Source organism: Poecilia reticulata, chromosome 13 (genome assembly GCF_904066995.2).
Source record: "Poecilia reticulata chromosome 13, P_reticulata-male-v2, whole genome shotgun sequence".
Taxonomy (NCBI): Eukaryota; Metazoa; Chordata; class Actinopteri; order Cyprinodontiformes; family Poeciliidae; genus Poecilia; species Poecilia reticulata.
Window position 1 is genome coordinate 5,816,878 of NC_088842.1, and position 17,453 is coordinate 5,834,330.

The window sequence follows — 17,453 nt, forward strand, 5'->3', positions numbered from 1 at the left end:
AGGACATGGCCCCGCTGCCATTGTTGTCCTTGTCCCGGTGATGTAATGGTGATGTAATCCGGAGCCAATGCAGCAGGTGACAGAAGATCCAGATGTGTGGGGTTGAGCGCTGGTCTGCCCCTGTTCCTCCACCTCACATCTGCGGTGTTTGTGTTTTAAATCAGCTGTAGCAATGTCAACTGGAGGGGATTTAAAGCGCACAGGTGCTGGATTTTAACAGAAATCACAAAGATTAATATTTAGTGTGTGCATCCGCCACTAGAGGGCGTAGTTGTCCCTCTAACGTCTGCATGGATGTATTTGAGTCAAAACCTGGCTTTTTATCTTTATCTCTCACCTGTTTTTTGCTGCGTTTTCTCACAGGTGAGCGTATATGACCTTGTACGTCGGGTGAAAATGAGCAAAAAAAGTCTAAAGATCCCGGAGGAGAGACAACGGAGGTACAAGGCGACTCCTCCCGTTTGGAGGAGGAGGAAGAGGCGAAGGAGGAGCTGCATGTGCACCTAAACAGACGGTGAGGGTAATGCATTGTGTTCAGTGTGTCAGTCCTGCACGCAGCGCAGTCAAGAGAGCGGCCCAGCCGGTCAAAACAAACCCAGCGGAGGGAAGGTATCGTTCCTGCGGCTGCGGTTGTCCTCTATCGGGAAAGAGCGGCGGCGGAGGACGAGAGCTCCGTAGCTTTGACGTGAGCTGCTCTTCGGCTTAAACGGCCCCCCGAACAGCTCCCTGCTCCCTGAAGGGAAAAACAAAACAAGAGGGCATCAGCTGTATCATTTTTTTTTAACCGAAGGCCCCGAGAGAGGGAGAAAAAGCGACCGCGAGCCCCGCAGACATGCCCGGCTTCGACTACAAGTTCCTGGAGAAGCCGAAGAGACGCTTCCAGTGTCCGCTCTGCAGCAAGGCGATGCGGGAGCCCGTCCAAGTGTCCACCTGTGGACACCGGTTCTGTGACACCTGTCTGCAAGAATTCCTCAGGTAGGGTCTCCGTGTGTGTGTGTATAACCTATATGTGTGCGTAGAGAAATATATATCCAGTTGTCTGCAGGTGATATTGTACCCTGCTTCTGTTTGGCGCGAGCCTCGGTAAATAAAGGCTCGTGAAGGTGTGTCCTGCTCACCTATTTTTATAGTTAGTCTTTTGTGCTTCTGCTGCACAAAGCAACTGGACAACCCGAGGCCCGGTGAGCAAGCAACCGACTGTAATTTCAGTTTATTTTTTGATTGATTTTTTTTCCCCCCACATGTGCAAAATAGCTGGAATAAGCTATTTTCCTGAGTTATTGTGCGCTGCGGCAGGCCGGGGATTTTATTTCTGCCAATATAATCTGTAGGTTGAGATGATTCTGGAGTTTGCAGCTCTCTTGTTGTGGTGCTTGTGTCCTGCAGAGGGCCCCTGTGTCCTCATCCCTCGCAAAGGATGGCTCAGTTAGTAGTCCCTGTATCTGAAATTAGACAAGATCTTTTCTCCTCAGGAGGGGGGAGTCAGCAGGGGCCACTCTGAGGGGACCTTTCACTTTGGGGCCATGACTACAAGAGACTTCCTCACCCTCCTAATCTGCTCCACACTGAAGTCTGTGTTAAGACTTCTACAAAGACAGCCTTTGTTTTAACAGTTTTACGATGGCACCATCAATAAATAATTATCTCTCTACACTTAAAGGAGACTACGGTAGCATTACGCCTAGAACTAGAGCCGTATAGTTCACATGTGTCCCTTTTCACATTAATCCGCCACATCGGTCTGTCAGCACATCTCTGTTATAGAAGGAGCACATGTGACTTCTTGTTTGTCTTTATGGAGGGTTTAAAGGCTTATTCCCCCCCCCCCCCAGTCTCCTTGCATGAAGGCTCGGTTCAGTCTCTTAAAAACTCTTGGAAAAGCACAACTTTGTTGTGGTTAGAGTCAAATCTTATTTTCCCAGAAACCAAATTTTTGAGTTTGAGTTTTGCGGCGCAGGCTTTGACCTGTAGATACAGATTTGGCTGACACAAGAACATTTAGTACGGGGCTAATTTGCTAACAGTTGTCACTGCTTTGGATAATTTTGAAAATGTTGAACCTCACTTTAACTTTGACATATGAAAATGTCTTCTTAATTTAACAAGCTCCATAACAAATACAGATAGAAAACTCAAAAGAAGTCTTGCTCTCTCTCACTCTTTTGCAGCCTGGACGAACCATGGGCATCAAACAACTTATTAACGTCATTAACATCCACTCGAATAACCAAGTCTTTATTAAGTCTTCATCGTAGAGTTGAGCTTTAAGCATCTACAAGTTATTTTCATTGAATGAGTCATGTATAGATGTGCAGACGGTGTAATTTGAATCATTTTCTAAACAGAAAATCTTCTCGTATGAAATAAAATGCTAATAAATTGCTATGTCCTGATTCAGTTAATTACTTTAACTTTGAATTCCACTTTAGGAAGCTCGTTCACTTAAAACAAAAATGATAAGTTGTGCACAATATGTAGGGAGATGCCAGCAACTGGGTTATAGACCTCACCTGTGCTGACTCATATCTGACTGTCAGTGATAGATTAGAAGGATTGGCCCAGAAAACATAAACAAGATGTTTACAGAACTGAGAGGTGTTAAATTTGACATTTTATTTGTAATTCTTGTTTTCTTTTTCTATTTTTTAAATACTTTTTAGTTTATAATCTACTAATTGGCTAAATACTTGGCAGATAAATCTGAATATTTGAGTCTGGAAAATTATTGAGAGAGTATTTTGATTAGGAACCCTGCAAATGATCTGCAGTCTTCAGTTTTGACTTGATGCAACATGAAGAAAAAAAGCTTATCAGCAAACAGAACTTTTCTTAAACTCTCCACTGTCTTTTAAGGAAAGCAGGAAGATTATATTTGGTGATAATTCTGAGCAAGTGCGTCTGCCGGTGGAGTGACGCTGTGAATACATTATCTGGTCGTGAGTTCCCGGTCTGCAGTGGTTTTTGAGTCATCAGGAAGCCTCCTCTGGTTTATTAAACAGCAGCATCGTGAAACAGAAGTGGAAGAACAAGCGAGAGCGAGGGAGGAAGAGTTTTCTTTTGCTTTTTTTTCTGATCAATGAGTTTTGCCCGACGCTTTGTCTGCATCATCCTGCTCGCCTCCATGCGCCTCCTCCTTCAGACTACGGTCCATTTTCTCCTCCCACACGCTGACTGAAATTACAGTTTCATAACTTTGCAAAGTTTTAGTATATAGAAGTTGTGCTGCTGTGTGGTGTCGCAACAGAGGATGACACGACCTAAAGAAGCAATGATTTGGTGAGATGTGTGTAACACACAAAGCTCTATCTTGACCTCACTTCCAACTAGAACAGTCTTTGAGCAGCAAAATTGGGCAAACTCCTACTAGTACCTAGTGCAGCTGTGGTATTCTTGTTACGGAGCACAACCACTCACAAAAACTGGAAATCTTCAAATACATAAGACCCTCTCTAAAGACACTCATAACTGCCTATTTTAATAGTTCAAACACCAAATATGTTTTGACCCTCGGCCATAGAGAAACGATCGTTTCCTAGAGGCATGGAATCTGATGAAGTTTTAAATTTGATCTCATTGCTAATGTTTTGACCATGACATGTGTAACGATTAGCTAGCTAATGGCGCCAAAAGTTGAAACTTCTCCTTATGTTCACCAGGGAACTCAAGCTCAATGGGAGAAATCCCAGTGAAGGGAGATGAGAATCCAGCGGAATTGCGTAGAAAGGTAATAGTCAGACTAGCTTAGCAATGTCAACATCACAAAAACAATGGCTTCTTTGTGCTTATTGTAGAAAAATAGATCCTTACCTGAACTCACACTTCCTAAAGGTTCCCAACATGTTCCATGACAGACGTCATGTAGATGTCTATTGTATATGTGGAGTGAGAATTTATTATGAACAGAAAATCTTGGTGTATGACAGAACAGAAGACAGCTTGAAAGTCTCTGACCACAGCTTAGTCTTTTTTTTCCACTGTCATTTAGCAATAAATAACCAATAAATAGGTTGAAAATATCAATAAGAAAATCAGTAATAGTTGCTTTAAGATATCTGGACAAACCAGAAAATAACAAGTGGTCAAACTGTCACAGGTCATTTTTCGTTTTAACAATGTATTTCCTGGTTCACTTCGCCAACATATACATACATAATAAACATCAATAACGGCAGCAGACTCATGGGTGCTGACAGATTCACTCAGCCACCTTCGTTTTCACGTCTTTAATTAAAGAAGTGTGCCGGTTGAGGCCATTGAGCCGGGGAGCGCCCATTGTGAGTGGAGTTCAGGTTTATTGAGACTGACAGACAGTAGTTGGCGAATGCCGTGCCCATTGTGCAAACACGAGTTGAACCTCTTTCCCTCTAATTATTAAAGGTTGTGTCACAACCAGTCCAGGCTTGCCAACCCAGTCAGGAAACTTTCACACGTACAACTGATTGGGCACTTGTCTTCATAAACCTTTTTAACATTTCGTCCATGTTACAACCTTACACTTGGGAATTTGCGTTTTTCTTCAGCAGGGCCAAAGAGGTTGTTAAAACAAAAGTTGAAATGCCTGCATCCTTCTTGCCATTTCATAATTATACACTACTTTTATGTTGGTCTGTCTCAGAAAATCATTAAAAAAAATCTAAAATTTATATTTGCCAGAATGTGAAAACGTTAAAGAGCTTTATTTGCTTTAGCTCTCATTCAGTTTATTACACGACACACAGTCCCTGTAGTTTGGAGGACATTCTGAAACTTGTATCGCTTAAAAATAATGTCATTTCAACTTAGATCCAGCTTCAAAAGGCTAAAGAACAGCTTTTTCCCCCCTTTTAGCTAATGTTTAGCTTGATTGGCTCTCGGGAGGCAACACGTGAGTGGTTCTGCCTTCTCAGAGTCCGCGCGCCTCCGTTAGCATGTGATGCTAATGGACTGCATTTCCTCTCGGAGCAGAGCGGAGAGGAATGTGCAGCAGCAGCAGTCCTGCAGGCTGCCCCCGCTCCCAGGGAGAGTCGTATGGTAAGAGTGGGTCTGCCTCCCAGCTTCGACTCTCTCTACGATCAAATATGAGTCACATGCTTCAGCGCTCGTGAGGGGCGGGCCTTTGTTTTAGCTCAGGGCCATGTACGCTGGGTTCGACGGAGACGTGGTGTGACAGTGGTGCCTGCTGTGGGTACGAAGGCCTGGACGGGGGACGGGATTGGGTCGCTCAGCTACTGCTGACTTTCTCTGCACTGAGACACTACAAACTTTTCTTATGCCTCAATCGCCCTCTGACTTGGAATAAATGGAAGATTCAGTTTCATGTTTTAACTTTGCAGCTGCTCTTATGTGTGGTGCAACGTTTGCATCCATTACTCATGCTGCTTCCATGTTCTGGTGTTAGAGGTACACGGATGGAAAAACTGCTTGTTCTTTCCCTCTTCTGCCTCTATATTTCAGTATCTGTAATAAATGAAATGGAACGAACTGGTTTTGTTTAGATGAGATTTTCTTTTAATTCGTTCAAACTCTCTTAAACAGCATAGAATGAGCTCCAGGTTGACACTGCCAGAGTTACAACAGTTCCGTTCATAAGTTTGCATACAGATTTCAACGGAATGATTGATGTTACAAGTAATTAACATAATCCACTTGAAAACATGAATTAGGTTAATTCATTTCAATTTCAGATTTTATGTAACCTCCCACTGTGTCAAAATTACAGATAGCAGTTATGTCTGTTGATCCATCTTTCTTTTTATCTTTCTGTCATTCTGTCTTTATCTCTGTCTTTCTACATCTGTTTGTCTTTCTCTCTGTCTACGTGTCTTTCCATATGTCAGTATTTCTGTCCTGTCTTTGTATAGCTTTCTGAATTTCTATTTTTCTGTCTGTCATATTTGTCTTTTTGTCTTCATATTTATGTTTTTGTCTTTATCTCTGTCTTTATATCAATCTTAGTTTATTGAAGGTGAAACTGCAGAATTTAGTTTTTGCCTTCTTTCTGTGTTCCATCCAGCTGGAGCAACACGGAGTTTCAGGAACACCAATAGCAAAATAGTGCCACAGCATGATGCCGCCACCACTCTGCTTGATAATTTGTACTACACACTTTGGTTTGAAAACCTCACTCACCTTGATTTCTCCATATATTCTTCTCGTCATCGTGTTTTGAAGCTGGGGCTTCTATGTTAGCCGGTAGCCTCTAGTTGTTGTTAAACTGGCCTCAGGGACAACAAGTGACAGCGGTGTTCCAGGTCCATGGTGGTTCTTGTGTTGTTCTTGAACGTTCAATCTAATTTCTTTTACTATAAGGATGAAAAATTGGATCAAACAATAGGTGGTCCATCATAATTAGGGTTGCTACAAACGATTATTTTAGTAATCTGATGATTAATCGATTAATTGGATAAAAAATTGGCACATTTTTCATTTAGCCACTTATACAACATTAGACATGCTTAAAAAGATGCTAAGAAATAATTTATCACCTTTTTTAAAAATAACAAAATAAAAATTTTATTGCTAAAAATGTAGTAACATGGCATTCATTTAGTGAATACTTGATCATTTGTAGAAAAGGATGCATCAGCAGTGAATAGCCCAACCCTTTCTGTTTGATTTATAGGACTGATATGTTCACTACTTTTTGGATTAACAGATTAATAATCGGAATTTAAGAGTATACAGACTCAAAAAAAACTGCTGAAAGAACAAGACAATCAGAACATAATTCAGACAAAATGTATATATTACATATACATTTTGCATTTAAGCTCTGTTAATTAATCGCTTACTAAATTTTTGCAGATTATTTTAAAATTGATTAATCATGATTAATCCGATTAATCGTTTCAGCTCTAGTCATATATGAGTGTTTCAACAAGACAGGGATTTATCAAAACCGGTTTTGAAGGCTTGGATAAACGTCCTGGACCTTAACCTGATTAAGTACAAATGAACTGCACCTGGAAGCCATTCTTGGACAAGGAAACCAACCAGTTTCTATAAATCCCCCTCAAAAATCGAGTCACAACTTCTCCAGAAGCTCGTTTACAGCTCCAAGACGCTTGTGGTTGAAGCGCTACTTTCTAAAAGGCATTAAGCCAACTATTGGTGGGGGTGTGATTATTTGTTTATGACTGTTAAATCAAAATTAACCACATGAAAATCCAGCGCAAGTTCAAATTTGCTGAATAAAACCTCAAATGAACCAAATAAGGAGACGACAGCTCTTCTTCCACACACCAAAGTGCTGTGCGGAAACGTTGTTTGGGCATTTCTCAAAGTGCCTGAATGGAGTTTGTGTTTCATCAGCACCCGGTGTTGTGTAGACGTCTGCCACTTCGAGGCAGCTGGGCCTTTGAATCTCAGTGGGTATCTGTGTCTAAATGGTGGCAACGCCAAGGAGGGCTGATGAAAGACCGCCGTCTCATCCTTCCCTGTCCTCACAGAGACGCACAGAGTCTCTGCAGGTGTCCTCGGGCGTCCCACGTCCAGATCCGGAGAGCTCTGTCCTTCTTTGTCACAGAGAGGCTTTTTGGGCCTCCGATCTGCACATTGGGGCGACAGAGCTGGAAGTGGCCCAGTATATATCAGCACGGTCAATGCAGCGACAGACGCATGCGGAGATCAGAGAGGTTTTGGAACAGAGCGGTGCTTGTTTGAGAAAAAGAGGGTTTAAGATAAGTGGGCGTCTTTTTCTTCAAGAAGCCTTAATTTACCTGTAAAGTTAAAGAGGGGAACGCTTCTACGATGTCGGTAGACTGAAAGGACTTTGCACTGCAACGTTCCGTTGATGTTTACTTTCTGAACTGCAGCCAAATAGCATAAAAGTTCGGTCAATTTCAGCTTTAACGGCTTCATTTGGAGCGACTTACTTGCATTTAATGTCATCATGTTTCACTGCTATCATTTCTTTTTCTATGAAGTTCTTTAATATACAACTTGGAGCCAAAAATAGTCCGTTTGTTTTGAGAGAAAGTCCAGAGAAACAACCGGAAACACCTCCAGATTACAGGGTTTTGTGGAGTGGATGTTTATCCCAGTTATCCATGTTTAGTTTGAAAAACTGCGTTTTGAACCTGCAGCATCTTGTTTAAAATGTAATTTTTTTCTTGTCAGTTTTCCTATCTGAACCGTTGTGCTCAATGTGACCTTTTGTTTCCGTTTCCATGCCTCTGCATTTCTCATAAGCAAACTCTTCCCAGCTTTTTCTGGGATAAAAACTTGGTTTTCGCAGAACTATCTCATCTCGACGATATGCCTTAAAAAGCCTGGAATATGTCAAGATTTTCCAACATAGGTCTAAAATGTAACTTATTTGCGTATGCTAAAATGTTTCAAACCTCATGTAAATCATTATTTCTGTGTTTTGTAACTCTAGCTGTTGAATTTGTGTTTTAATGCTTGTAGCTTGCGTCGGTTTTAAAGGTTTTCGATGTAAAACTTGCTAAAGCCTTTATGGACTCATCGACATATATTAAAGAGACTGACGGATGTAAACCGGCCAGCTTTGGGATTAGATGATTGTCTCCTGAGAGGAAGCAGAGAGGCTTTAAAGATGCAGCTGCATTGATGAGAGAAAACAACCCCAAATATTTCACACAGCTGCGGAGACGCTCCGAACACAAGAAAGATGTGCCAGCCCACTTCTGCATCGGATGTGAACGAATGAGGGCAACCTCATGCAAAATTGACAAAACCTTCGTGTCAGACTCTTATTTTGCTCTGTGTGAACCTTGACAGTCCAAAGAACCGTTTTTTCCCCTCAGTTCAGCCAAACAAGACTCATTTAGAGCCACAAATGGTGCGTTACTTCTCGGGGTGGAAAAAAAAAAGATGACCTATAATTTTTACTGAATATCTGCCATGGGGATTCTGTTGTCAGTTTTAAAAGGAGCACCATTTTGCTAGTAATTTATGGTTTTAAAATATTAATTTAAAATCTAAGCATTTTCTTTTGTGGGATGTTGATATTTCTGGAAAATGTTATATATATATATATATATATATATATATATATATATATATATATGTATATGTGTGTGTGTAAAAAAGCACATTTTCCAACCCAGTGACAAGAGAAGTCGATCTAAAAACTATTGCTGTTAATTTTAGCAACATTCTGTTGTAAAAATTCAATCTGATTACTGATTGAGAAGCTCCTGAAAGCTGCATTAGTTATTATATCTACATTTAAAAACATCAGTTAGTTCTTTATTATTGTTAGCCAAAGTTATCAAGAGCCACTTTGGAAAGTTTGAAGAGCCACTGTGGCTCCGGAGTTTGCATGGAAATACTTGCATCCTCTGCCATTTGTGGTAAGTAGGCATAATGAAGGCAGTTAGTGGTTTACAGGAAGAATGTGAGTCTGTCTTTACACCTGGATGACATAGATTTGTTTCACATTACATTCAATGAAAAGCTGACGGAAGAAGACGAGTAAGACTATTTTTAGTTCGTTTTGTTTAGTTTTTAATCACTTGATACTGAACACATCTGACGGGTTGAGCCAGTTCTCCGGATGTTTTTTGATTTATCCCCATAAAGTTTGCTGTACTGTGTAATTAGGAGGCAGTTCAAGGTATCTTGTTTTTCTTGAGCATATTTATTAGTTAAGTCTTTCGTTTTTAGCTTGACCTCGTGTAAATTCTATAAAATTTAATAGTACTTTATTGATACTGAAGGTAAAAAAACCCAAAAATTTCCCAGGAAGATTTACTTTAAAGCCTAGACTGAAAAGCATTCTTATACTGCTTACTGTTTCTGTGTAGTTTTCAGCAAATTGATCCATCTCGAACTTAAAGGTATAATTGTGAATTTTTGTCATGGTTAAAAAGATTCCTCCAATTTTTCATGGCATAATTTTTTGGCTTAAATCTAAATGAATTGGTCACAGATGTCAAAGTTGGTTTGAGGCCGGCAGCAACCAAAGCATAAACTGGCTACATGTTTGCACTGGTTGCAGAGAATGCCGATTATTTTTCTTTGGAAATCCAACTATGAGCCGGTGCAACACCAATGAGCCTCCCTGTGAAACGGGTCATGAGAACAGAACTTTGTTGCTAAAAGATGTAGAACAAGTGTTTCTAGAGTAACCATTTGATGGAAAAGTAGTTTTTCTGCTTCAGTCAATCACCTGCTTCAGCTAGTCGTTAGCTTGAAGCTTTGGCAACAGCTTGACTGGATTGGTGCTAGCAGAATTACAAACTGTACCTCAATGAAAATTATCTTGAGTTGGATTTTGTCACCAACAAATCTGTTCCTGATTTCTGGATAAAAAATAAAAGAAAGTAGATAAATGTACTAAGACTGTGGGAAAACGTTTTTTAAATACGTTTTAGCCTAAAAATGAGCATGTTTAACTAAAAACAAATATTTCTAAAAAATAAATATCCAACCATAGTAAAAATGTAAAAAAACTCAATATGTCTGCATGTGGACATTGAAAACGGAGATTTCAATGGCAGATCTATTTGATCTATTTGCTTTGACATGATTCCCAATTGTCTTGTGTTTTAACAATTTTTTATTCTAACAAGCTATGTAAAAGTAGTTAAAACATATATTGGTTCACATAAATGAACCTCCTGTCGCTATGTGTAATTCCTAACAGCAAGTTGTGATCGTTTTGAAGCAATCCGATTGGCCGACGTAGGTTTCAGCTTTGCGCTACACTGCCCCCTATGGGTTTGGCATGTTTAAAAGAACGCTGAGGGGCGGATGTGTGCGGGTTCATGTGGGTGAAAACATTTCTGAATCCGATCCCATGTACGGTGTTATTTTTTAAACGATATGGCAGTATGTTTATTTTTTATAAAGACCAGGCTGCATGTGGACGAGACCTAAGGATAGTATGTGTCTTACTATCTGATTTTGGGGGTAAAGTCAGACATTTCCTTCTGTTTTTTTCCCCACCAAACATTTTCCAGCATGCACATTTTACTGATATTCTAGTCCCTCTGGTCTCTTTAAATATTAAGTAACCTTCATCAAGGAGTAGAAAAGCTTTTTGGTTACTTGAAGTGTTTCCTTGCTGGCTGTAGATTGCTGCCCCCGAAGTGAACAGCATCTCCCCAGTAAAAGTAGCAGTCTAGTCTGGACACGTCTCGACTTGGAACTTTTCTATAAAACCTCCTTTTAAAATGAATATTGTTGCCTTTTTGGTTAAAAACAAAGGCGTGAAACATTCCAGCTATGTGCCGAACCACCTTCCCCTCCGCTCAGCAATCATGCTGGGACGAAGCGCCTCGGCTCTGACCAGCCCCGCTGCTGGACCGCTGCCAGCTGGCCCAGATCTGCCGAGCGGCGTGGCTGGCTGCTTCCACATGCTCGGGTATGCACGTTATGCGACGAGGTAGCCTAGATAGAGAGGTGTGTTTTGTTGAGGCGCACATGCTCCCTGCCTGTTTCCCATTGCACAGCGTGCGAGTCGAGGCTTGTGTCCGGAGCTGCGGTTGTTTTTAGATGTTTCGTGGCGCTTTATCTCCGCTTCCCTCTACTCCTCCCTTCAGACCGCGTTTGTGTTGTTTACAGGTCACCGAGCAGAGTCACTGCACATGCATACGGACACGCACGTGCTGGAGCTCCCACACAAATGACTTCTGATTTCAGGATATAAAAGTGTACGTTTCAAGAGGACATTGCAGTCAGACGCCTTCAGGCGAACTCTGTGGGCTTATTAATTAATTAAGTCAAGTAATTTATAATTGATGGAACAAAAGATTTCTCTAGTTGAAAGTTGAATGTTTCATAACTTTAAATTAAAACAAATTGGTTTAATGGTATTTACATCCAGATTTTAAATCAAATTAACATACCTTTATGGCTTTTTTATTTAATTATTTATTTTTACAACAGTTGGCTTAGCAGTTCATTTTATGACAATCGTAGTTTAAAACAGTTACTTAAATAGGAGTGATGAGTGACCCTCCTTTAGCTTTCTTAGTACCGGTTTTGAAATGTCATTAATAAAAGTTAAATCATGTTAATATCAGGCCTTAAAATGTGTTAAAACGAGCATATTTTCAGTACAAAGTCCTAATTTATGTTTTGTTCAACCTAAAACAAATTTTAAAATTATTTCTTAAACCTTTTTATCGGAGATTTTTTTCGTCTCACTTTATTCCCCACCGACTCCTTCATACTTCGTAAACTATGTATTTAACAAGGCCTGACACGAAAGCGGCTTTCTTCTTCCGTTTCTCTGACTATAAATAAACTTTTGAGAAATTACCCTGATGACGCAACAGGTTCCTTGATCCTTTGCTTCTCAAGAATCCAACTCATAACAAAGATGCCACCGTTACTCATGGAAGCTTATGCGACATTTAACCCCCAACGTTTGTGTCAGGAAACCATCCTGTGACTCTTGTTCAGTTCCTAAGGTGGCAGGAAGGCACGTGAGGAATGTGTGTCTGACAGCAGGGCAGCTGGGGCAGGAAGCACCAGGGAAAGCGGGCGGCTCGCTGCCGAGGCACCTGTCCTCAGTGAAAGGCTTCTCTGTGGAGCTGAACAGGTGTCGGCAGAGACGTTTAGCCCCTCACTAAAGGCCAACGCTCACTGAATCAGCCATTTATCCAACAGGGGCCCTCATCAATGATAAGGCCAGTGCCCAGTTGCGTGCTTTTTTTTTTTTTTTTTTTTGCTTTTTTTCCCGTTGAATTCAGACAACTGCTTCCTTCCTGCCAAGGTTCCTTGGTCCTGCTCTCTTCAGCTCAATGAGAGCCTCAGTCAGAATAGCTTTAGCGCTCTGAGCCGCCTCCTTCCTGACTGAGCAGCAGATCCCATGAAAGGACGGCACAGGAAGTGCTCCGTCAGGTGCAGCTCCAGATGTCAGGATAGAGCCACTATATTCCTAATCTATACTGAGAAGCGGGAGACATTTAGTGATAAACTACTGATTATGATGAATGAATATGGTAGTTAATTTACTTTAAAATGTTATTTATGCTGCAAGAATCAAAGATGAAGGTGATTTTATGGCTTTTTACATGTTTTTATGAGGGCACCGATAAACGTAGAGGGCAGTGTACACATTTGATATTTGCTCTAACTCAACATTTGTATTACACTGTTAATGTAACACTACAAAGTCCTCTTTGGGTGTTTCCTCTTTGAGTAGATTAGGTTGATTGGGGACCAAAATTGCAACATTTGTTACCAACAGTTATTTAAGTCAATTCATTCTTTTCATCCATACATCAGTTTTCTCTTTTGTGTTTTTATTGTATTTAGTAAAAAGAATCAGTATTGGCCAAGAAAACCCCAAAATGAGCCTAAAGCTGAGGACCCTTAACATTTTTCTTTTTTAAAGCAGTTATTGTGAGTTGTGGCAATGTCAGCAACCCACCAGCAGCACCTTTTGTTTATTTATCTGCCTTGCTGCTTCAAATCACCGTGTTGCTCCTAAAGCAGCCGAAGAGGCTTGTTATTTATCTGCTAGGATTCAAAGCAAAAGCACTTCTTCCTGACAGTTGCCGTGAGAGACTGGTGACATCTCTGTTTGTTGCTAATTACTCCCATTGCTCTGTTTTTTTTGTTTGTTTTTTATTCAACAACTGAAAAATCTTGTCATCTACCTCATTGTTGCTCCTGGAAACGGGAGGAGGCAGGTTGCAGAATTTCATGCCTCGCGCGAACAATGCAGCTGAGGCGTTCTGAAACAAAGGAGGCGATCTGACGTCAGCCCCCCTCGCCTCGCCGAACAAAGGAGCCGCATCCATGAAGCAGAGAGGTGGACAGCAAAAAGGACAGCCAGGCGTTAGAGCGAGCGCGGCTCTCCGCGCTGTTTTGGTCTTGCGTCACGTGCGTGCGAGTCTTCGCAGACGGTGGCTGATCAGGTTGGCCTGCAGCACGTCTGAGATGTGACTACACCAGCTGATCCATGCCTTTTTTTTTTCTTTTTTTTTTCATGTAGCCCACCGGTGTGTGTAAGCCATCCCCTTTCCCTCCCTGTTTCCATGGACACAAATCTAAATTTGTCCCCTGCACACCTCTCGGGCGTCAATCGAATCACCGACAGAAGCCTTTATGCAAAATTCAAAATAGGACGGATGTTCGGGTTACGTAAGGCCACGCTCTTCCAGGGGATGGAACAGCGGCGACGAGGCAAAGTTCAGACATTGCCGAGAAGGAAAAGTTTTTTTTTTTCTTTTTATTATTATTATTATTATTTTCCCCGAGAGGAACCAGAGTGACTCACAGCACAACGGACTCACAGCTGTGCCGCCAGCACTCGCCGCTGCAATAAGGCTGAATCACAGCCTGGCAGATCATACGCTCTGACAGGGGAAAATCCAAATGATAAACCCTGGAAGTCTACACCTTTGAGGTCATGTGATGCAGTAACAAATGTGCTTATCAGTTTACCGGCATAGAGGCTGAATCGTTGTGTATGTCTTCATAAACTCTGTATGGGTTGGACTGGCTGCCCCCTCACTAATTCATCTGGCCAAAGGTGCGCTTCTGGGATTGGACCAGAACAGTTTGCCTGCACAGGAAAGCTGATAACGGCTTATTCACACCTGCTATTTCATATGCAGGTCAGCTGGAAAAGGTGCGGGTTCGCCTTCGTGCAGAGTTGTTTTTGTTTCCCGTTCCACGGCGATACGAACCTGTGTAGAACGGGAAACGAAGATGACTCGTGGATGATGGCGGAAGCCAGCAATCTTATGTAAGCGGGGATTTTAGAGAATCTCTGTGCCCTTACACATTCAAATACTCAAAAACGCACAATTTGACATGTTTGGCTTTTTAAATTACCAGCTGGTTGTGTTCATTCAGCAGGAAAGTGCCATTGAACAGCTTTGTTGTTAAATCTACTTCAAATGTACTCAATTTCACATACTTTCTCCATAAAAACCATTTAAATTTCAAAGTTAGGACAGACCAGAACCTTGTGTCCCAGGACCTTTTCTTAAAACTTGGGCTAGTGTTTGTTTAGAAAAATGTTTATTTGTGATAATAATAACTATTATAATCAACCAGTCTCAAGAAACATTTGTCTTTTCAGTTATGCAATTTCCCCACTGCTCTCCATGGATTTGAGCATATCTGGCCCTAAATAAATACTCCTGTTAACATTAAAGGACATTACAGGGAGTGACACTTGAAATATTCTATCTCACTAATTATCTCATCCAAGTAGTCCCTTCTGATTAGAATATTGCTCACACGATTGCAATCTGATTGTGCAGATCTGGCACCGACGTGCTTCAGGTCTTGTTATGAACATTTGCTATTCACGGGAATGGAAAGATTTTAGTCACTTTGCTCCTTCAACATTTTATACTATTGTTCTGGTGGTGTTGTACTGTTCAAAGCAGTGCCATCTGCCATTGGACATTTTGTTTGGAGCATTTTGTTTCATACCGGCATCAACCGGCACATTGCTCTCCTACACTACTTTTATTACTTTTTTTTTCTTTTCTTGCCTCTGGTGGGATTTTTTGCGTAATTCAAAAATTCAGAAATCGCCAGCTTGCTCTAAAATTCTCAAATATTGATCATGTTAGCTTCATTCTTGTACCCAAATATTTCTGGTGTGGTAGAGTGACCTGCCACACCAGAAATATGTGTGGCAGATCACTCTACCACACATATAGGGTGGGTGTGCTCTGTCCACACCCACTCTATAGACATGTTCCGTGTTATTGTTAACATCTGGAAAATGTGCACATTTGTACAACACTGGAGGGTCTTAAGACGATTCTTTTACTGCTGCAGTGGCGGGACAATTCCGTTAAAATGAAACCCGGAGATGTAGGTATTATTAATTTAGTGCAGTGCGCCACATCAAAGGGAAAAGAAAGCAGAAAAACATGTTGAAGAACAACTCAAAACCACTCATATTCTTCTTTTTCTCAAAACACCACATGCAAACCCATTATGATAGCATCTGACTGACCACAGCTCCACTAGTGTATTACATTTCACCACCAAAAAAAGGCAAAGAACAAAACATTCAGCTGGCTATGTTTACAGGCTTAATGAAACACACTGAATTCTGCAGCATATCTACATTTTAAGGTTGTCAAAGTCAAGCTACTGCCCTCTCTCTCGCTATGTTTTTTTTATTTTTTTTTAATTAAAACTTTTTTTTATTCCCTTGAACCTTGTGATCTAGTTGTAGTATTGACATTTGGTAGCAGTTAGTTTCTTTTGCATGTCACTCGTACATTTAAGGTTTATTGCGTTATGTTGACAATTTGACAGTGAAAACCAATGGTAATCATTGTCATTTTTGCAGTTTTGTCCTCTCCAGTAGGGAGCTGATGGACGGGACGTTGTGCCCGTTACGTCACGTTGCAACGTGTCTATAGATATTTGGGCTCTACATTGACGTCACAACATCCCACGTTGTTGCACAATGGTGGCCGACAGCTAGCGAATTAGTCTTTTTATATTATTTTTTAAAATCAATTGTTGAGCATTTTATATGAATTATAAATTTTAGTGAAAGAGAATTGTGATTTTTATTTGAATCATTTTTTTAGACACACCCCCAATAAGTCAATCTTATAACTGACTATTTGAAAAGTAAAAAAAACTAAGCATTTTTAGAGGGGGGTCTCAAGTATTTGCAGGTTTTAGCTATTGGCTAGCAATTTTGTCCCTAACCTCTCCTATTACCGAGCTGTCTTCCTACGCATGCTGACTAACACAATTTAAAGACTCTTTAATCCACAGCAGTACCTTCACGTGTCTCATTGACTCGAATAAACCTCCTCCTACCCTTTAGCAAAGTATCATATGTTTGTTCCCTTTGAAACACTGATTCACTACATCATTTTAACTAACACACAACTAACACACTTGAATATTGCAAAATCTTGCCAAACTCGCAGTTGCAGAAAGGTCTGTGGTTTGCAGGTCACAATGTAATTTTATCGGAAATAACAAGCTAGAATAATTATTTGCAACTCCGAATATTTAAAAACTAATAAATCTTTGATTTACGAATTTTCTTCTTTTTTTTTTCACCTGCATATGGTGAAAGCACTTGATTTGTGTGTAAAAAGTATTATCAGCTCTGTAAGTGCTCCCTGGAGACAGGCGGATGTAGCAACAATGGCTCTACTCAAGCATTTAACACGACACGTTACGGTGGTCTGCTGTTTTTTTTTTTTTTTTCTCTCAGCCTGTTGAAAACACACTTCTTTGCGCATGTTTTTCAAAGAGGTTTCAGTCATGCAGCATTCAAAGAACTTTTTTTTAACCGGAGGACGATGAGAGCTGTGTTTCTCTGAGGCTCCTTTTCCCCTTCGGCATAAAGAAGACCTACACGCATAAAAAAAAACAACAGTCGTCTTTGTCCATGTTGAGCTTCGGGAGTGAAAGTCGGCCCCATAAATAAGCAAACCAAAGTCTTCTCTGTAGCATTAATGTGATTTATGATGAGAGTCGCAGCTCATCGTCCCGTTCCTCTCCTGAAACAAACTCTTGTCTGTTGGAGCTGCTAAATTGTAAAACCTTTG

General features: G+C 40.8%; 1 protein-coding gene across 1 annotated transcript in view; it reads left to right on the forward strand.

The window, feature by feature from the left end:
- Positions 1–520: 520 nt before the first annotated feature.
- traf4a (tnf receptor-associated factor 4a) overlaps positions 521–17,453 on the forward strand; it is a 43,513-nt gene continuing 26,580 nt past the window's right edge. Inside the window, exon 1 of the mRNA XM_017308360.2 lies at positions 521–975. Within this exon, the coding sequence (XP_017163849.1) occupies positions 833–975 (143 nt within the window). The 5' untranslated portion in view covers positions 521–832. The remainder of the gene's footprint in view (positions 976–17,453) is intronic.